Raw genomic sequence first — 21,254 nt, 5'->3', positions numbered from 1 at the left:
TCCCCGTGCGCGTCCCCGAATAAGTCGCTCCGGTCGCGACTGCGGAGCTCGCACCAGTGGCTAGGCCCGGCCTCGCTGCTGCTGCTGACACAGCACGATTTGCAGGGCAGCCCCGGTTTATTCCATCGGTGCGGTCGGTTTTACAGCAGTGCTGGCGGTACCGAAGGGGGAGGTGGGACTACGACTCCCAGGGAGCGGCGGGGCCGGGGCGGGGGCGCATCCCGGCGTGCGCCGCGCCCGGCCGGTTTGGCGACAGGGGCGGTCTCGCTCCTCCTCCTCCCGCCGCTAGCTGAGGCGGCGCGGCCCGGCTCGGCCCGCTCCCTGTGCTCGTGGCGGCCGTGGAGCCGCAGAGGTGGGCGGGAGCCGGCGGTGATGGAGCACTGACCAGGAAGGTACGGGCGGGGGGCGCGGGCAGGACGCGACACGCGGCGCGGGTGACTCAGCCCGGCGGCGGCGGGGAAGGGGCGGTGTGGGCTGAGCTGGTGGCGCCCGCGGGCTCCTGTGAGTCCCCCGGCCGGCTCCCTCAGCCCGGCGCCGCCTCCCCCTTGGCCAAGAGGCTCAGGGGCGGGGGGGGGGGAGGCACCGCCGCCTCCGTGCTCACCCAGCCCTGCTGCTGGGGGGCGGCGGGGGCGCAGCCGACTGTTCCCCGCCGGGCCCACCCTCCGGGAACCGCGAAAAAATATCGGTGTTTTTCTCTGCTAATATGCGCAGTAGCCTGCGGTGCGGTTCTGTTCGCGGGAGCTGCCGCCTCCGTGGCCGTCCCTCCGCTGTAGCTCTGGTGGGGGAAGGAAGAAATCGTAGGACCGCAGCGAGAGGGGAGGGAGGGACCTCCCCGCACTTCCATGTTCCGCCCGTCCCGGCGTGGTGGGAGCGGAGGTTCCCCGCCGCAGGAGAGCCGAGTGCTTGGTCACTCGCAGCGGCCCCGGGACGGGGCTGGAGGGGTTGATGCGGCCCCGGCGTCCGCGTCGCGGAGCTGGATGCCGCGATCGCCCTCCCCGGCCGGGCTGCGGAGCCGCGTTTGGCTCTCCAGCCGCGGGAGACCGGGCTCCTGACCGAATTTGGGGCGGGGGCAAGGAGGCCTTGCTCCTCACGGCGAATTCCTGCCAATAAGAATGTGCCTGAAATGAAGACCTAATATGTCACTTACAGAAAGAAAAAGTTTCTAGACCGGTTGAAAAGTTCTCGAAGTAGCAATAGCTACACAGCTGTTCGCTCTAACCGCGTGTTAGGTCAGCGTGAAGGCTCTAGAACCCTGAGAGTCTGTAAATACGCTCAAGGTTTGCTGCAAGCAAAACAGCAAAAAAAATTGTGAAAGATTAATTTTGTTGTCTTTGTTTCATTAGAGAGAAAACTGAGGGAATTCAAATGAGGCATGTCACAGGCTCCCCCTGTGCTATTACGCTCTTGTAAATACCTAAAATGAGTGCTGCAAATGAAGTATGCTTTAATTGCTCCTGTGCTTAGCACCTGTAGTTAAAATGCTCTGAATGCTTTTATTATTGGGGCATATCTGGACCGAAGTTACGCACCTTGACCACGTTTGCATTATTAACTGGGCAAAGTGAGTTGCCTTTTTTCTTTTTTTCCCCTGCTTTTCTCTACTAGCAAATGCATTTTTCAGTATTTAATAAGTGAAAGGGAATGAACTATCCTGATGAGACATACCTGTATGACTTCCTTGTTAAGGAACTGCACCCTCCTAATTGTAGTAAGATGAATTTGCCACCTAACATGGGTGTACTGCTTAACAAAAAATCATCTCTAAGTAAAAAAGACAATACTGTCTACACAGGTGCATATTAAGTATTAATGTTATTGATTGTTTTTATAAATAAAACTTGCTTTAATGACATACTTGATGTTATAGCTGAGTGCATTTTGTAATGGATTTTGTGAATTGTGAGTACTATTAAAATCACAATTCAGTTTTGCTTTCAAAGTGTAACCGGCTGTGGTGAAAGGCTGTCTGCTTGAGTAAAACCAGAGGCATGAAAAGTTATTTTATTAGCTTTCTCAAAAGGCTCATTCAGATAGCTTATCTCAATTGTCTTTCAGAGGTGGGTCATCAGGATGAAACTCTTTAGAAAAGGCTATATGGTAGAAGTTGAAATTTTAAATATGCTCATGTAGCACTTATAAAATTAGTAGAACTGATTGGTATTGCTGTTAGTAATAACAGGTGAAGAGAATACGTGTTTGATAGATCATCTGTCCAAAAGGTAGTAATGTAGTGATATCAGCAGGTAAATATGGAAAAAATGCTTCTGTATATTAAATAATTTTACTTGTGTCATTATTGATGAGTTGCTGTTGAAAAAAAAAATCGTTTTTCCTTTATTTTAATCTGGCTGGTCTGGATGTTGATTATGTGGAAAACAGATTGGGGGCTGGGGATGCAGAGGGAGAAGGCTTGGCAAAGCAACTTTAATCCCTGAAGGTTCTGCCCGAGGGGAATCACTAAGGCAGTGTGTGAGGCTTCTTTTGCCACGAGTCATCTCTTTGTTCCAGACTTTCTGGTTTCTATGCTGCTGAAACCTGCAATTTATTTTTTTGTATGAACTCAGTTTTACTTATTAAGTTGCTTTTCATTATGCACTTTGGTATAGTGTATTCTGTCTTGAGTTTTATAGAAAAGTCTGTCACCACATTAAATTTGGGGCTCTCCTTTTCAGTCCTGCTTGCTGTGAGTTGTCACTGCCACCTTTCTTCCCGTGGGGGAGGGTGAACAGTAGAGAGAGCGTGCAGAAGACACGCAATACTAAGAAATTAGAAGTACTACCTATCGGTATGTAGGCAGCTTCAAACCACAGCCCTTTTGTATTTCATCTCTTCCTCTTGTCTCTTCCTTTCCCCTACCTCCTACATACTTATATAACAAGGCCTGATTTCAGGCCTAATTAACTGTGGTACCATGGGGGGGAGGTGGGGCAGGGATTTGAAGAATAGATGGGGTTTTGTCCCCTCTTGTTGTCTAACGACATCCTACAATTTGACAGAGGTTATTTTAATTTTTTTTTAATTATCTGCATTTTACCAGAGCATTGCAGAACAGCCTGAAGAGGCATGTCATCTTTAGAACATTTGCCTAGCTCGCTTGTTAATTTTACACTGAATTTTCTAAATAAAAATCATTGCTAGTAAATCAGCACTCAGTAGTAGGAACAGAAAACTTTGTTAACAACTCAGTATGGTGTATTTTGTGGTTAATTTCTAAGACACTTCTGTTATGTGTGCTTACTTTAGAAGAAAGACCTCCTAACAGCTTTGCCCCTCTAGGGGATTATGAGGCATCTTAACAATATTAGAGATGAGTAGAGATTTTTTTCGCAATTAAGTTTGTGGTGGGGGGAAAAATACAGCAGAAAAAAAGTAGCAGATTTATGTTTATGTCGTAGCTTGCTGAAACCTCTGCATGCTTGAAATTTGAGTTTAAGTCTTTCGGTTGAATAATACACATCATGCCATTTCTCTGTTAATTCAGATGATGTTAACTCTTTTCAAGAGAACTGAAATATATGGAAACTTAAAAATCGCCTTATTCAGTAAGAAATATAGTACTGTGAAAAGTTGATTGAAGGACTTAAAATGCTGATATCTGTATCGGAAGTATGTCCATTCATGTTCAGTTGGAGTACATACTGTGTGCTTCATGTTTGTGGGAAAACTTGCGGTTGTTGCTGTCCTGTTTTTAATTGTTCCTGTTTTGCTGAGTAAATAAAATTTTTCTTTCTCTATTTGCAGATGATTGTAGTTTCCCCTCTAGAAGAAGTGGGCAAACCAGTTAGGAGCAGGAAACAAAGAGTATAGCAGTAGAAATGGATGAACAGGCCCTTTTAGGGCTAAACCCAAATGCTGATGCAGACTTCAGGCAAAGAGTATGTAATTAACTTCCTTTTCTCTCTAGTAACTGGAGGTGCTGTTCCCGTGCAAAAGCTTCATGTTTTCTTGGTTGGGGGGGGTTGTGGTTTTTTTTTTTCTGTTAACCAGCGCATAGGGTTTGTGGTGGCAAGTGTAACACAAAGTCATGTTGCAAACATGTAAGCTGACGGTCATGTATTATCAATTCAGTGAAGTTACACTTAACATGCATAGAGTTTATTTTTCTGGACTCTGACTTTTTAAGTCGTTTCAATTCTTTGTACTTGTTGCTCATCTCCTTATGTAGGTTCTCACTGAACGAAAAGCAGCTACAGAAAACAGATTGCTTGAAGTTGCCCTTTTGATTCTTATATGTGTTTTTTAATTATTATTTTGATGGATTACCTAGCTTTAGTGTCTTTTTAATTAATGTGTGGTTTCAGCTGTAGTGCAGCTTGTATTGTTGTAGTTTAAGAAAGTAGTCATAGTGTGTGGGTAACAGTTACTATGAAAAGACATTACTATTTATATAACTATTGAGTAATTATCTCTGCTTACTGATCACCAAGTTGATTCAACAATCTACAAGAGAATCTCCAGTAAAATCTTTCAGAAATGGGGATGTTAATACCATGGTTTTGTGTTCATAAAAGAAATTCTAGAATGTATAAGAAAGTTACAAATGTGGTTTGATGCAGTATTACTAAGCAGCCTATTATATGTGTTCATTCTGGGTATTTGTCCTTTTTGGAAGGATAGATATAGCATCTTTAGTGTTCTGTTAGTAGAATATCGCTAAAATTTGAAGCTTATAGATTTATTGATGTAGTCTGCCCAGTTTTGAAATATTTCATAGCAGAAGGGGACTTACCTTTTCACTCATCATGTAAGATGTAACATAAAGGAAGTATCAAACCATTTCTAGTAAAACTGTTAAGTTTAGGAAAATCACAAGTACTAACTACAGGAAGTGAATTCTTATTTTAGAACTTATTTCTGAATAATTATAATCTCTGTTTCATAACTTACTTTACTGTTTGGTATTACAAGGCACACTAAATGCCAAAGCAATTGAATCAAATTAACTGTTGTCAAAAGCTATTTAGAAGTACTGATAAGCAACTTGATTATCTAAAATTTAGTAGAAGTTTTTTCTGATTTCTGTAGTAGATTTCTAAACTGACAGTTGTCCAAGTGGCCAGTGTTTGAATGTTTCTTAAGCTTGGGGTGTTGGATACAGGCAAAGTGGTATAACAAAAATAATTGTTTTCAGTGAAAAATCTAAATCACCTTCTCTTTAGAATTTGTGGAAGGAATTTTAATTTGGATGTGAACTTCCACCTAAATAGAAAGGCCCTGAGCAAGTTTCTCTAGTCAACTGTCTCTGGAGGTTCCATCACACCTCAGCGTTTCTGATTCTACGACTTCTCTATTTAAGTAACAAAAATATTTGTATTGAAGGTGAAGTGAAAATGAGTACCTGTCATATTAGGTGAAAAAATCAGTCCTGTATTAAAGTAATTAGGGAGCCATATAAATACTTGAATGTATCCAAATAGTGCTGTTTTTTTGAAGAAGAGCTGTTTAAATATGAGGCCAGGTGTAAATTAATTGTCTTGCTGTGTGCTTTGTTCTTTTTTTAAATGAAACTTAAAGATAATTTTTTGCAGGCACTAGCCTACTTTGAGCAGCTTAAGATATCTCAGGATGCTTGGCAAGTCTGTGCAGAAGCATTAGCTCAGAGTATATACAGGTAATGTAGCTAATAATTTCTTATTTTCTTACTAATATATGTGGCTGAGATTTACCTGTGCAGCATATTAGACAAACTGTAAATTGTTAAAAGTTAATATGGTCTTCGTACTATTTTTAGTATCATAGTTGATCTGTGGCCTTTGTATAATGCCTTTCAAGGAAGAACAGTGTATAAGTTAAACTCCATATTAATCTAGTAGCCTAAAGACTGCTGCTTTATGAAATCCAGGGGAAAAGAGTGTGTTATCTTATCCCATAAGAAGGAGTGCTGAAAATTGCCCACTGGGAGACCATAGGTTTTATATGTAGTAATCCCATAAGTAGTTCTTGTCCCTGTTCTATGGAGTAGGCCATCCCATTTTTCAAGGTGCAAAGAGTGTGTAGTCTCAGTTATTTTTGCACAAAACTGTGTATTTACATAAAAAATACTAGGTTGTCGCTGTATTACGGAATAATTCAGGTTGGAAGGAAAATGAGGGGTGAATATCTCCTGAATAACAGCAGTAATTTATAGTGAATACTTTTTTGTAAATGATTCATCAAAACTTCTGATTCCAACAGTGCAGTAAGTAAAACCACACAATATTAGAAAACAGGATTTTATAATCTTTTAAAAAAATCTGTTATGGTTGTTAAAATGTTTAGATAATAAGATAAAGTCATATAGATTATATAGCATACGTAATGTACCTTCCTAATGTATGCCTCAGTTTGTCTTCACCTTTGATTTTTGAGATGCAGTGTACAACTTGCACTTGGTGTACTAGTGGACCTCAAACATAGTATTGAAGCCTGGCAGATTTTTATAAAGGCAGGATACAGTCGGTATTGTAGTTTTGTACGTTCATTACTGAAATCAAAGCATAACAAATAGGTGGCTGTAGAAAAGAAAAGGCTAATATCAAGCGTAAATATTAGTTTAACAGTTGCTCATTTCTATCAAATTAACTGCTCAAGATTTTTCATTTTTGCTCTGAAGTAACAGCAGCAGCAACATTTTTTTTTTTTTGGTGCACAGTTATTCTTGATTTGCCAAAGGGGCAATCTTATTGTTATATTTGAGGAATGTTTTTCTTCCCAGGAAAGTGTACCATATTGTTGCCAGTAACGGAATTTTCTTTTCTAGTGATGATCACATCAAGTTCTTCTGCTTTCAAGTCCTGGAACATCAAATTAAGTTCAAGTGAGTAATCTTTCTTGATACCACCTATATACTTCCATTTAATTTTCCCTTTTTATTCTGCTTGCAAATAAAGTGGTGGCTGTTGTCTTGCCATGGTTGATGAGGTGGCTGTAATCTGGTCCAGAGGACTTTCTTGTATTTCTTCACCTTTTCCTGAGAGACGTTTTAAGCAGCACACGCTACTCTTAGCTAGTCTAACACCTGTGTGTGGCCCAACACAGACCCAGTTACAAAGGATTTCTTGAAACTTACTTAGCCGTTCCTTTCTGGAATTTCAGGCCTTATTCTGTACTCTCACTGATTTTTGCAAAAGAGAGTCCTGCAAGCAGCAGCCTTGCTCAGTACAGACCCCTGGACTTCAGACAAAGCCTTATTCATTCAATAACCATGGCAGAGATGTTAAGAGAAAATAGTCTTTTCACTGAGTGGTATTTTCATAGAATTGTAATTTTAGGGAAAAATACTTTGAAATAATATCAGTATCATTGCATGGAACTGTATTTTTTTTTTTTTCCGCTTTGGGCTCCTTTCATCTGGACTGGAGCATCATGGCACCTTGGAATATCACCGTGACTGGTTGCAATACACCAAACATGTGGGTCGGGTTTAGATAGGAATAAGATGCGTTTTGTAAACTGCTTTTTACAGTTCTGTTTGAGTGCAAATACTAAAGACTTAATTTTCCATGATTTTATTTACCTTAATTTACCTTACTGTCCACCTTCCTCTGCTTGTTCCATTCTTGTCATCTGCTTCCCTGCAGTATGTTTTTTCTTGTTTTCCTGCTGCTTATTTTCTTTGAGCATTTTCAGTGGGGTTGCTTTTTTCTTCTCTTTAATGAATAGTTAGCTGTGACAGGAACAGTGGAGTCCCATTCAGCAGTCATTCCTGCTAAAGAATTACAGACCTATAGCTAGCTGTATTGCAAAGAGAGTGTTCTCAGCTTCGCTCGTGTTAGGAAGGTGTTGTATGGGTAGTATTTGAGGTGGGCTGGATATAATGTCAAAATTTCCCAAAATGTATGTATGACAATGAAGCAGAATTACTTGTTTGCTTGGGTTTTTGACATATGTCTAATAATAAATGTACTGTAGGTCAAATCAGTGAAGGACTTCCTTTTCACTATTGACAGTCTTCCACGTGTAGTAAACAAATTTGAGCATATACAGATGTCTCTTCCTTCTCCCCGTAGCGTATGGTCAAATGTGTATTTTTGTCAGGGTCGTAAGTCCTGTTTAGAGCTGATAGAGCACCCTTCCTGTAAAGTTTCAAGCTCCTACTCCAATATAGGAGGCAGTAGTACCTCAAAATGTAATCCATTAATATGGATTTATAAAATAAAATGCAGTAAAATAAAAAATAAATTTTTTCTTATTTTTGTCTTTGATTCAAAATTTTAACATGCTTTGTAAATTCATTTTCTAGGAACTTTCCATTTATGTTGATATGTAGCATTATGTGCCGTATTGAGAGTTTTTGCCTTACTTGGCGCTTGTCATGAAGCTGTTGTATTTTGATCTCAATATGTTTTATTTCAGATACTCTGAACTTACTGAAGTCCAGCAGCAGCTAATTAGGGAAACGCTCATAACATGGCTGCAAGCACAGGTAAGTCTGTCCTTCACAGCAGTGTTACAGAGTAGGCTTTTAGTAGGCTAGCCTAAGGCATTCAGCGTGGGCTAAACGTTTAATCTGTTATTTGAGTTTAAAGATCAATTCATGAAGATATTCGGTATCCAGTGGTTAAAGATTTGTGAAAAATTGTTTAAATCAAATGTTGTAAAGAAGTCTGTGCCTGAATTTAACACTAAATATAAAACTCTTGCATTAGATAATGACTATGGTTTAATCAGTTGTGTGCGAAATGAGTATTAAAAGTTTCCCTTTAAAGAATTATAATACAGATTCCTAATGTTCCCGAGTGCCTGGAGGAGGAACAGTAATTCTAAGCAAATTCTAAGTAATCCTGAGCAAACTCCTATCGATTTAAAATGCTAGCAGATGTTTATGAATCAGCAGCATCACCCCTCTGTTAGTATTGTGACAGAGGATGGACTGTTCTTTCTTGTGGAATTACTTAACAAAGCTGAACATGTCATATCAGTCCGACCCAGGAGTGAGCAGAACCATCAAATGGGCTTACACAAGTCTTTTTCTATACCTGCCATTATCTAGTTGTCATTCCACTTCTGCACTGGAGAATAACGTGGTTGCTGTGTAGAGAACTTAATAGTAGGAAATGGAATATAGTACAGCTCTTTAAAAAGAACAGATTGTTGTGAAGTGGATTAAGTTGCTTTTCTCTTTATGGCAAACTGTTCCATTTAGGGGTTTATAAAAGAGGAAGGAGAGAGGTGGAGATTGGTAGTGACAGATTTTTTTCCCTTATGATCTTAGATTTAGGAACATCCTTTACTGTTCTTAAGGCTAACATCTAATACAGGCACAAGCTAGCTACAAGAGGACTGTAACTTGTTTCTGGAAGTTCTTGATTACTCCTTTCACCAAGCTGACAAATGACGTTTTAGTCTTTGAATAGTACACTTAATGTCTTGGTACTGAATGAAGGGCTTAGGACTGTATCACTCAGAGAGAATGTTTTCCTTGTTACATGATGATTTAGCCAAATTTTCTGCAAAATCCTTGGAAAAGTGAGACTTTTTATTGGTCTCAACCGGGAAGAGAGGTAGTACATTAATCACTATAGAGAAATCAACAGATACATGAGACTCTTCTCTAATATAGTATAATTTAATATATGAATAAAATGTCTTGTTTCTACCAGATGCTGAATCCCCAACCTGAGAAGACCTTTATTCGCAACAAAGCAGCACAAGTCTTTGCATTGCTTTTTGTTACTGAGTATCTCACAAAATGGCCCAAGTTTTTTTTTGACATTCTATCAGTAGTTGACCTTAATCCACGAGGTGTGGATATGTACCTCAGAATCCTGATGGCTGTTGATGCTGAGCTGGTGGACCGAGATGTTGTTCATACATCAGAGGCAAGTTATTGTTTTGCATTATTTGTTTTAAATTTCAAAAAAGTTCTTTTTCATTAGAGCAGAAAGTTTGCAGATATGGTCTTTTTCTGTGGCAGCTGTTCCTTAGAAACATTGGGTGGTTTAAATCCAAAAGCCATATGTTGTTTAATGCCTTTTATGACTTCATACTTTTCAGCTAATGAGGTTTTTTTGCTTGAAAAGCTAGCAAACAAAAACTAATGGACTGAGTTAGCCAATTTAATACTAGACTGACTAATTTTAAAATGTTAATTTCTTCTAGTGTGTGTTTCAAGGAGTCCTAACATTAGAAGTCCGTTTAATGATCTACAGGGCCTTTTTTTCAGTGTTTGGGCATTGAGGTAAAAAAACCCAAACCAACAAACAAACTAAAACCAAACTTAGGATATTTTTGTTTTATTTCTCAGAAAATAAAAAAGTATTCACTTTGGGTTTCTGATTTGACTTACATATCTTGCTAGGACAAATGGTGTGTGGTAGTGGATACAGAACTGCTACTAATTTAACAAGATGCTAATCCACAACAACACTGATTTATCTACTTTCTCTATTGATAGGAGGCTCGTAGGAACACCTTATTAAAAGATACTATGAGGGAACAGTGCATTCCAAGTTTGGTGGAATCGTGGTACCAAATCTTACAAAACTATCAATATAATAACTCAGAGCTGACATGCCAGTGCCTTGAAGTAGTTGGAGCTTATGTATCCTGGATAGATTTGAACCTGATAGCCAATGAAAGGTAAGGGGGTTTTGATGGAAAAAGTTTGCAAAAACAACTGTGATAGTGTGCTGACTGTATTTCCATGAAACAGAATCAAAACTCATCTTGGAAGAAGGACTTCTATATATAGATCTTTGGAGTTTGGGGAATTTTAGTAGAGTGATTGTCTTTGCAAGCCAAGCTGATATAACGGCCAAACTAAACACTACTCAGTTTGCTGTGTTCTCCTTAAAATGTGTCAAATGCTGGGTTTAGTCAGTACAATAGACTTTAAAACTATTTTATAAAAAGAAACACAATATAAAGCTTCTATGCAATGCTACTTTGTACATATGAAAATAAACTTTTTTTTTCTCTGAAGGTTTATAAATATGCTGCTAGGTCACATGTCTGTGGAAGTTCTCCGAGAAGAAGCCTGTGATTGTTTGTTTGAAATTGTAAATAAGGGAATGGACCCAATTGATAAAACAAAATTGGTTGAATCTTTATGTCAAGTATTGCAGTCTGCTGGCCTCTTCAGTATTGATCAGGTTTGTGTATTGATTTTTAACAATAGGAACAAGTCACAGGTTTCCAACAGTTCTTAAATAAGCAAATGTGCAGAAAACTATAAAACAGTCCACAGATTAGGGAGAAGTACTTATGCTTCTGCATCGAAGCTAAATGTTTCTTACAGTTTTCTCATACTTAAACTAACAGTGTGTTATTAATGTTAATTATTAATTTAAACGCAGCACTTCATTTTAGAAGCAAGGTATTATATAACTCCTCTGTTCCTCTCCTAAAGCATGTTTTGCTTGCTGTTAATGCTGCTTCTGTGTTTCCTTGTCTCAAATCTTCTCTTCTGAATGATTCTGTAATAGGTCTTGTAGCCAAGGTAGAATTTTTTAGGGCGAGACATTAGATCAGCTATGCATAATTAGGTAGGGGAAAGAGCTTTCTTAAGGACATGTATGCTGGTTTGCATGTCTGTACCATCAAGTGTCAGGCTTGAAATGCTTATAGATAAGCTGGAAAAGTATACCTACTAACTAAACAGATATTCCCTGGCAGTTGCAGTGTTTAAGGAACAGCTGTTTTCTACCTGCTGTGGAGAAAGAGCAACCAGTTCTTATGAAGCTGTAGTCCTTAGATTGCAAGGCAGTTATCTCTTAATTTTTAAGCCTTTGTCAAATTTGTATTCCTACTAAAACGCAGAACATGTGCATTCACGAATTCAGAAGATGTTCCTCTAAAAACTTTTACCTCAGTCTTTCTGAGGTAGACTTGTTCATTATTTAGCTTTTGCACAGTTATGGCAGGGAGCAAATCATCTGTTGGGGTGACTGGTCTGGGATTATTTCTCAATTCTGATCAATGTATTTCAGCAAAAGCAAACCGTAAATATTTAATATTAACCCACTCTTACAGGCAGTACTGAAAGTTACTTGTTATCAGTATTTCTTAAGTGAGCTACAGCTGTTAATTCTTTGAAGTATTCCCATAAAAAGATTTTCCTCTTATACAGCCTAAAATTTAGGGTAGGTATGTACTGCTGCTTTTAATTTGAACATGCTTCTTTCTCTAAAGTAAAAAGAGAAAAAACTAATCTGAAGAGATGAAGCAAGCTACTGTTGTGTAATGGAGGACAGCCAAATCTGACATTGCTTTAATTTTTTTCTCTTTCCATTCCCAGGGGAAAAGGAACCAGGCAATTGTACTTTCTGTCTAGGAGACAAATGTTGGTTTTACTTCTACATATTAGATGTGTAGTACAATCTGTGAGCTCGTGCCATTTAAACTTAAGCTCTGAGAGTACTTTTAATTGGGTGTCTTTCCTTGCAGGAAGATGATGTGGATTTTCTGGCCAGATTTTCTAAGCTGGTCAATGGGATGGGGCAAGCATTAATAGCTAGTTGGACTAAACTGATAAAAAATGGTGATATGAAGAGTGCTCAAGACACTCTACAAGCTATTGAAGCAAAAGTGGCCCTTATGTTGCAACTGCTAATTCACGAAGATGATGACATCTCCTCTAACATCATTGGCTTTTGTTATGATTACCTTCACATCCTGAAACAAGTATGTCTGACTTCAGTTTAACATATGATTTCATTTGATATTTTTGTGAATATATAGATCTCATACTATGTGCAAACTGACTTGCAAAATAGGTTTTTACTAACAGCATTCAGTATCTTTAATGCCTGTGGTTGTGCTATTTCTGTAGTGTTTAGAGATCTGAAGGAGTTTAGTTAAATCTTGTGCTAAGTGGAAAGAAGGCTTGCAAATCATATGACTGTTAAAAACCAAGACTGTCTTTTCCCATTAGTAATAAAGAAGTTAGTATAAAAAAAAATAACACTTAAATTTTATTTTACAGCTTTCTGCACTTTCAGACCAACAGAAAGCTAATGTAGAGGTAAGTATTTTCTTTTTACTACAAATTCTATTCTTCAAGAACACATTGAATCAGAATGTTTCATTTTGCTGAAACAAGTCATGTTTCCTATAAATGCCTTGAAATATGTGTGTGACAGTAATCAAAAGGGAAGACTTAAAAGTAAGGTCAGTGTGTTCCATCTTCTGCTAAGTAACTACAGTTGTTTCTTAAATAGTAAACCTATATTGAATTGTGTATAAAGATGTATAATGTTTTCTTGAAGTTTTGTATTTTTACAAATAATTCCAAAGGATTGGAAGAAGTCTAGGAAGGGTTGTCATAAAAAGAACTCCATGATAACATAAGTTAAACTTATGAAAGAAGCAGCAGTTCAGCTATAACAGTTGTAATTATAAGCAGCTATATATTAAACATTATGTTAAATGTACATTCATATCAAGTTTATATGCTTAAGTTGAGATAAACTTCAGTTTATATATAAAGCATAAAGTTTAATAAGTAAGGTTTCTGTCCCATTTTGGAAGTAGTAAACTTTTATTTGAATTCTTCAGCCCAGTCCTTTTAATTTCTCTGTAGGACATCTATGTAGATGTCCTAATTTGGATGTTGAACTGGTTAGATTGCTGCAGGTATTTTGTAAGTTGATACAGCTGACAGGTGTGATTTCTTTTCCTTTACAAAGAAAACTGAATTATATATCTGTCTAAGGTGAACTTTGATACTATCACTGAATCTCTTTATTTTTGTTACTGAAATAAGTTTGCTAAAACTGCTTTCATACTGAAGAGCCTCATGTTGCAATTATTTCTTAATTTTACTGAGCACTTTGTGAGGATTTGTGTTAAACTGAGAAGCAGTTGTACCAATGTTTTTTTCTTCCATTCACCTCATAATAAGAAATTAATGGGAAATAATCTAAAACTTATTGTTGTGTGTCTTAAGCTTTAAATTGTGGGCTTAGCAGCATTCCTTTAAAGTTTTGCACCTAAGTTCTCCCTTTTAACTTGTTTGTTATTTGAACAGGAAAACGGGAGGGGTCTTGTTTATTTTGCCTTTAAAGTTCCAAAGTTTTTTCTCAACAGCAGAATCACATTTCTAATTCTTAGAATGACAGGTCCTTCTAAATATCTTTGGCTACAAGCATATTGCATTAATGTTTTGCAGTTATTTCAATTCTTTAATATCACTTCTTACACAGAAGCAGAGACTTCTCACAGGTGATGCTGACACTTGGTGTCAAAGTATCTATTTCTGCAATATCACTAAATTTCACCTCAGAAACCAAAGTTTAATTCATTGGTCCATTTTAGTGTTAGGGAATTTCAGGTTTTGCAGTTAAAATGAAAAATGATTGTTCATTTGTCAAAAGGTTTTTGTGTTGCTTGTTGTTGGGTTTTTGTTTGTGAGGGTTTTTTGGTGGTTTGATGTTTTTGTTTGGTTTTCTTGGGGGGTTTTATGTGCTTTGTTCCTTTATTATTTATCTGAAATTCTTGGCTATCTACATTCTGAAACCATCCATATTGAAAGAAAATTACAAAATGCTAATCAAGGTCTTGCTGATATGATCAGCTGTTGGCTATTAAATTTAACCAATATGAAGAAAAAACGACACAAGTTTGTGTTTTCACCTGGTAGTAGGTATAAGCATGAGGCGTTCTGTAATGATTAAATATCTGTTAAAATTCTACTGAGTATTCTCCAACATTCAGTGAACTCATTCCTTGTAATAGGTATATGGATACGTCCTGCCCTATTACTTGTTGCTACTTCATATTCTCATGACTTCTAACACTTTATTGTTGCCATAGATATAAAAATGGTCTTCCTCTGACTCAGAGGAATTCAGAATAGGTTTCTGTCCATTTGGCACATTTTAGACTTAATACAAGTTTTTGTAGGTTCCCCAGAATTAAAATACAGTAGATTTTTACATACTTTTTTTAGCTCACTGTGTGTGTTAGTCCAATTTCTGTCCATTCTGTCAAGTATGAATGGAATTAAATACTCTATGTATTTTAAACATTAAATCAGAGTTATGAAAACCTGAACTAGTAAATGTTGAGTAATATCAAAGTGACATATTTAGAGTTTCAGACTTAAGTAGGCCTTTATTGCTGCTTTAAGAGATACCAACAGTCCCTACTTAGGTGGAATTGTGCATCAGCTGTGGACAAGGTTTATTAGAGAGACCCTCCTGTTGAGTCATGAGGTGCAGAAAGGACACCCTTGCTTTCTAGACTCCTTCTCAGAGAGGAGTCTAGATGTGGTTGGATCCAGTCCTAGTCCCAGATTTAGTCTATGTTCATGTATAAAAGATTGTATAGGTATAATTGAATCTTTGTGCTACTTTGTCCTGCAGGATTAAGGGTGGCAAACCAAATATATAAATGATTTATTCTATTTTATTGATTATGATGATGATAATGATTAGACTAAAATACTTCAATCAATAGTATTGACTATGTGCTACAGATAGTAGTTATAGCTACTAGAGTATAGTGCACTGTTTCTTGAAGCAGTATTGAAACAGTGAGTAGAGATTGATGTTACTCACCCATCCCAATGACTATGAGCTATTAGAGAAGTTGATGTTACCGCTGAGCTGACCTGTCCCTTTAAAATAGTATCTTGGACAACTGTTTAGCTTCCTCTGCCTAGTTCTGTCATCTTGATTGTTTTCAGTGTGAACTGAACACAGATCACAAGCTGGGAATAAGGCCAGATAGTACTGTCAGAGACTGAGAGCTCCAAGTCATCTATGCTGTGTATCTGGAATAGCATCTGTGTATTGTTTGGATATAATCCATCTGTTTTGATTTGGACCGTTAACTTCTGCTAAACCTCTGAAAATAATAGTTCAAATGGGATTAAAAGTATATGTAAACACATAATGCTTGCTTTCATATTTTCTTTACTGTAGTAATTTTAACTGTTGATTCTTATAACTTGTCTGCTTCTATGCTTACAGTTGTGTTTTTATCGTAGGCAATCATGTTGGCTGTAATGAAGAAGTTGACATATGATGAAGAATATAATTTTGAAAATGAGGTATTATGCCATTTAATTATATGTACTTAAACTTGCTCACACTTTTAAAATCCATGTTTTTCTTAAACTAGAGATTTAAAAGTGGAAAGCAAAGGTCAGTAGCCTGATTTTTTTTTTTTTTTTTCTTACATGGAAAGCTTTTTTAACTTCTGGATATGTCTGCATAGGACAAAACAACATAGTAAAGGAATATCCAAACCAGTTCAGTTAAGAGTGTTTCTGGCTGTGTTTGTGCAAAGGTATTCCTAGACAAACACAGCTGTGCTGATACCTAAACATGGCTGTTAAGGTGGCTTGTTCAGTGCAAATTGGTGTGTTTCTGCACATCACTTCTATCTTGCAAAAAGACTTGAGAAATGTTGTGTAATGAAACTCTTTAAGAGATGCTGCTTGAGCTACTAGAGATGGTCAAACCTCTGCAAAAACAAGATAAAGGTGGAGTGAGTTCTCCTTTCATGCCTACATCTCTATAAGCCAACAGTAATGATTGAGTTTGTTAGACAGACTTACTTTTGCTCCAGGCTGTTTGGAGAGTTGTAGTCTTAAAAAGGTTAACCTAAACTGTATGCAGTCCATCATAAATGTTGCTATGAGGTCCAATTTTAAAATTAAGACAGATGCTGAGAAAAAACGTTTTTGGGGAGTGAGTCAATTTTCAAGAATTGGGTCAATAAGACTTTGCCAAGAGCATTTTCTTTCTTGTACTTTTGGCCAGTTTTCAGTTTGGAAAGCCTTTTTAATATGCTTCTGGACTAAATGCAATGTATCTCAACATATTACAACTAGCCACAAAAGGAGCCTGCTGTTATGTTGCAAGAGTATAGGGTGAGCATTATTGAATTCGCTGAGCATGCTAGACTGGTTTTGTATATATATATATATATATGTTTTTTGGTTTAGGTGTAATTGTCTAAAATGGTTGTGGATGAATTTAAACGTGAAAATATGGACTTTACTGATGTGAATGTTTTGTAGGGTGAAGATGAAGCAATGTTTGTGGAGTACAGAAAACAATTAAAATTGTTGCTGGACAGACTTGCCCAGGTTTCACCAGAATTACTGTTGGCGTCTGTCCGCAGAGTTTTTAACACTACACTTCAGTAAGTTGGGGTTTTTGACTTGTTTTGCACGATGCCCTTTGGGAGTTTTTTGCCTTTTGTAAACTGTCATAGTTAGTAATGAATTTAAGTGTGATGCAGCAATATGAAACCAATTGATAGAATGAGCTCGTTACAACTTAACGATAAATGTGACTTTGTATAATCTTTTACTCAACTCTTTAGAAAGAAAAAGCTTTCTTTTTGTAACCTTAAATGATAGTGCTTCTTTCCTAGAGGTGTTCTTGATCTTTGTCACTTACCTACACAGCAACAGCCATTTGGACAGGTGTTCACTTTGCCACATCTCATAAGAGTTTCCTTGAGGTGTAAATATTATGCATCACTTTTACCAGAAAAACAAGTGTTGGATAGGGTTAAAAAATGTAAGTGAAGTATTTTTGTTAAAAAACAAACAAACAATAGATCCAATAGTGGAAACTGCATGTAAGTAAAGAAATATGATTACTAATTGCCTGACTGTGAGGACAATTATGTGTATACAAATAGAAATCCAGTATTGTGTATAAACAATTGTACCTTGTTCTTTAGTAAGCCTCTGTTTGTGTGAGGCCGAATGACTTGTCCACACATCATAGTAGGTGGTTTTGTACTGAAGTAAGCACTTCAGGAAATCTGTAGCTTTCAAGTTGAAACTGGTAAAAGAAAATTGGTAGTGCTCTGATGAAGAGGTGGTTTGTTAGTGGATAAAGTCTTTCAGAAGCATCCTGAAATACTGCCTGGGCCTTACCGGTGTTTTTCGTAGTTAAATATGTTCTTTTGAGCCTTCCACAAATGCACAGCATAAAAAGAAAAGAACTGTGATTATTTCATAGGGTACTACAGACTAACATGTTCATATTCTTTCTCTAGGAACTGGCAGACTACGCGATTTATGGAAGTAGAAGTAGCAATAAGGCTGCTGTATATGTTGGCTGAAGCTCTTCCTGTATCTCATGGTGCTCACTTCTCTGGTGATGTTACTAAAGCTACAGCTTTACAAGACATGATGAGAACAGTAAGTATGTGTTGAGAGCTATTTAAAAATGGCAGTAAAGACTGGAACATTTCAGTTTAAATGGCTCACGGTAATTACCAGCATGTCACTTACATTGCAGTTAGTTTTATAAACAGCTAAAATGCTAATGCTTTTATTTGTATTTGTAGCTGGTGACTTCTGGTGTTAGTGCCTATCAGCATACATCTGTGACCCTGGAATTCTTTGAAACAGTGGTTAGATATGAAAAATTCTTTGCTGTTGAACCTCAGCACATTCCAACTGTTCTGGTAAGTTTCACCTCATTGACATTTTTTACTAGGTAAGACTAGGGAAGTTCTTTAGACTTAGGAAATTTTCCTATTTTCTGAAGGTCACTAAAGAAGCTGGATTTCTTAAACTGTTGGATTAGATTCCCCCGGCTTTGTGTAGGGATTCTGAGATGCTTTTCTTGATTGCAGATGGCATTTTTAGATCACCGTGGTCTTCGCCATACAAGTCCCAAAGTACGAAGTCGAACAGCTTACCTCTTTTCCAGATTTGTCAAGTCTCTTAAGTGAGTAAAATGCATCCAAATGGCACTGAATTTACCATACACAGCCCTTCTGTAAGTCACAGTTGTCATTGAAACAGGCTGGGCTTCAAGTGGACTGCAGTGATGTAATAAACAGTGCTCTAGCAGGGTTGTCCTGTTGTATAATGCTAAGGTAGCAGTGGAAAAATTTGTAACAGAAGTGGAAATACATATGCTTAGTTTATTTTGATTAGATGTCAAAGCTGATCAACAATGTACATCTGTTCTGCTTTTCCTCAGTGAGCAGAGCTGAGTGTGAGTGGAACTGGAGATTCATAAGAAGTAACTCTTCCCTATCCCTAACCAAATTTTGAGTATTTATGGTATTTATGCTGATGAAGTTTACTCATTGTATTAGAACCCTTTGAACAGTCCTGTCTCGTTGGTCTTATTTCATAGGCTTGTATTTAATGTAGAGGTAGAAGAAACTCAGAAATGGCTCAAATTCCAGCATGATCCTATTTTTCAGCTGTTATTGAAACTATTTTGCTAGATGATCCATGTTTTTGAAAAAATGAGGGAAAGAAAGAAATGTTTATTTCCTACTATGCCATGTATCTATTTGGCCTACCACTAGCACCATATCCGTAAGCCAGATTTTTCTGCAGCAGGGCTTTGATAGTTAACGGGGATTTCTACATTGAGAAGGTAGTTTAGCGTCTAGCTTTACAGCTTAAATAAAATATCAAGAAACTTGTAAAAATGCACGTGCTTCTAAATAGTGTTATGTACTTTCTGTTTTACTTCAGTAAGCAAATGAATCCCTTTATTGAAGATGTTCTGAATAGAATACAAGACCTGATGGAACTGTCTCCTCCTGTGAGTATTTGCAGCAGATTTTAGTAATGAATAAGGCTTGCACTTACTCATCTGTGTGTCTGAGTACTTGCTGAATTGTAAGCTTAGCACGCAAACATTTAAACACAAATAGTAATCCTGATTTTTTTGGTCCGAGATCGCTTGCATGTACCTTTTGTACTCAATTTTAATAATCTTGCTTATGTGGGTTTCTGGGAGCATAGGATAGAGATGGGTATATATAGAAGGCTATAAACTTTGAGAAGACAGCCTTGATAAAGAACGCTTAGTGAATTACACTTGTTATCTTCAATTTTAGGAAAATGGTTACCAGGCACTGTTAAGCAGTGATGATCAACTTTTCATTTATGAAACAGCTGGAGTGTTAATAGTTAACAGCGAATACTCTGCAGAACGAAAACAGGTTCTAATGAGAAATTTGTTGACTCCGCTGATGGAGAAGTTCAAAGTATTGTTAGAAAAACTGATGATGGCACAAGATGAGGACAGACAGATGGCACTGGCTGACTGCCTCAATCATGCTGTTGGGTTTGCTAGGTAGGTACAACACAGTGATTCTGTGTACATTTCTGGTTTGAGTAAAAGGAAAATACAAAGGATTTATTGGGAGGAGGAGCTGAGTTTTCTACCTATCCTTCATTGACCTAGAAAATCATCAGTGGTTGTAGACTTTATGGCAGCCCAGAAAATGAGTTAAGTCCTTTAGAAAAGGCTGCTATGGATGTAGATACAGAGAATATTGAGCAAGTTTATAATGAATCAGCATCTATTCTGCTGCTCAAAGAATTGTATGGAGCTATTCTAATCATATGTTGTTTGTAAATTGTTAGAATTTAATTCTCAAAAACTGCCAAAGCAATTCTACTTCATATCAAATAATTCTGTTCATTACTTCCACTGTTTGGCTCTCATTTCATGAAATGGAAAATTCTAGTTTAGTGCATGGGTTTTAAAGCATTTGTTGTTCTCAGTGTTACTGCTTCTTCATTATATTGGAATGTGAGCTTATATAAAACTTGATGTACTGCTTTTACAGTCGAACCAGCAAGGCTTTCAGCAATAAGCAAACTGTAAAGCAATGTGGATGCTCAGAAGTTTATCTGGACTGTCTACAAACATTTCTGCCAGCTCTCAGTTGTCCGTTACAAAAGGAAGTTCTGAGAAGCGGTGTCCGCACTTTCCTTCACCGCATGATTATTTGCCTAGAGGAAGAAGTTCTTCCATTCATTCCTTCTGCCTCTGAACACATGCTTAAAGATTGTGAAGCAAAAGATCTTCAAGAATTCATTCCTCTTATAAACCAAATAACAGCTAAGTTTAAGGTATGATATTGCTTAAGCTTTTCAGGGTCAAAGTGTTGCTGATATCTTCTCTTTTCTCATTACAGAAAAACAGGTATCTGTTAGAACCTTACCTAAGAATTTATAAATCAGTATATTTTTCAGGCTGCTACTGGGAAACATTGTCTTCCATCACGGTCCTTCATTGCTGGATTCACAGTGATTGAATGAGTGTTTTTTCTTTGATTATATTTATAGTGTGTTAATTTTTGAGTTTAATATTTTAAAGTAGTACTTGCAGATTTTTTTTTTGATTGACACAATTAGCTTCATGCCCTCCCTGAAGTGTTAAGCTAATGTTACAAACTATGCAAGCTCTGAAGTGAGTTTTCTCATTTCTTATAATGAGATTTCCAGAAGACAGAGATACAGAAATATCAGATGCAGGTATAGGGAGGAATAATGATTTATGAGATCTCTATCTAGTGGTGTCGCATAAAATGTACACCGAGGC

General features: G+C 37.5%; 1 protein-coding gene across 3 annotated transcripts in view; it reads left to right on the top strand.

Moving 5' to 3' along the window:
• Nucleotides 1-21,254, top strand: part of XPOT (exportin for tRNA) — a 28,959-nt gene that overhangs the window by 653 nt on the left and 7,052 nt on the right. Inside the window, exons 1-19 of one of the 3 annotated variants that reach the window (XM_027721186.2) lie at nucleotides 266-392; nucleotides 2,673-2,785; nucleotides 3,742-3,875; nucleotides 5,529-5,611; nucleotides 6,740-6,796; nucleotides 8,335-8,404; nucleotides 9,582-9,800; nucleotides 10,376-10,560; nucleotides 10,904-11,072; nucleotides 12,367-12,603; nucleotides 12,905-12,943; nucleotides 15,911-15,973; nucleotides 16,949-17,073; nucleotides 17,944-18,088; nucleotides 18,238-18,357; nucleotides 18,529-18,623; nucleotides 19,391-19,460; nucleotides 19,759-19,997; nucleotides 20,497-20,782. In XM_027721186.2, the coding sequence (XP_027576987.1) occupies nucleotides 3,816-3,875; nucleotides 5,529-5,611; nucleotides 6,740-6,796; nucleotides 8,335-8,404; nucleotides 9,582-9,800; nucleotides 10,376-10,560; nucleotides 10,904-11,072; nucleotides 12,367-12,603; nucleotides 12,905-12,943; nucleotides 15,911-15,973; nucleotides 16,949-17,073; nucleotides 17,944-18,088; nucleotides 18,238-18,357; nucleotides 18,529-18,623; nucleotides 19,391-19,460; nucleotides 19,759-19,997; nucleotides 20,497-20,782 (2,262 nt within the window). In that variant the 5' untranslated portion in view covers nucleotides 266-392; nucleotides 2,673-2,785; nucleotides 3,742-3,815. Of the gene's footprint in view, nucleotides 1-265; nucleotides 393-2,672; nucleotides 2,786-3,741; nucleotides 3,876-5,528; nucleotides 5,612-6,739; nucleotides 6,797-8,334; nucleotides 8,405-9,581; nucleotides 9,801-10,375; nucleotides 10,561-10,903; nucleotides 11,073-12,366; nucleotides 12,604-12,904; nucleotides 12,944-15,910; nucleotides 15,974-16,948; nucleotides 17,074-17,943; nucleotides 18,089-18,237; nucleotides 18,358-18,528; nucleotides 18,624-19,390; nucleotides 19,461-19,758; nucleotides 19,998-20,496; nucleotides 20,783-21,254 lie in introns of those variants that run through there. The other 2 variants (XM_027721184.2, XM_027721185.2) reach the window with 2 other exon arrangements.

The sequence above is a fragment of the Pipra filicauda genome, unplaced genomic scaffold, assembly GCF_003945595.2.
Source record: "Pipra filicauda isolate LSUMZ 115617 unplaced genomic scaffold, ASM394559v2 scaffold247_size1415610_pilon, whole genome shotgun sequence".
Lineage (NCBI taxonomy): Eukaryota > Metazoa > Chordata > Aves > Passeriformes > Pipridae > Pipra > Pipra filicauda.
The sequence above is the reverse complement of the archived record's forward strand: the minus strand, read 5'-3'. Positions and strand labels throughout refer to the sequence as shown.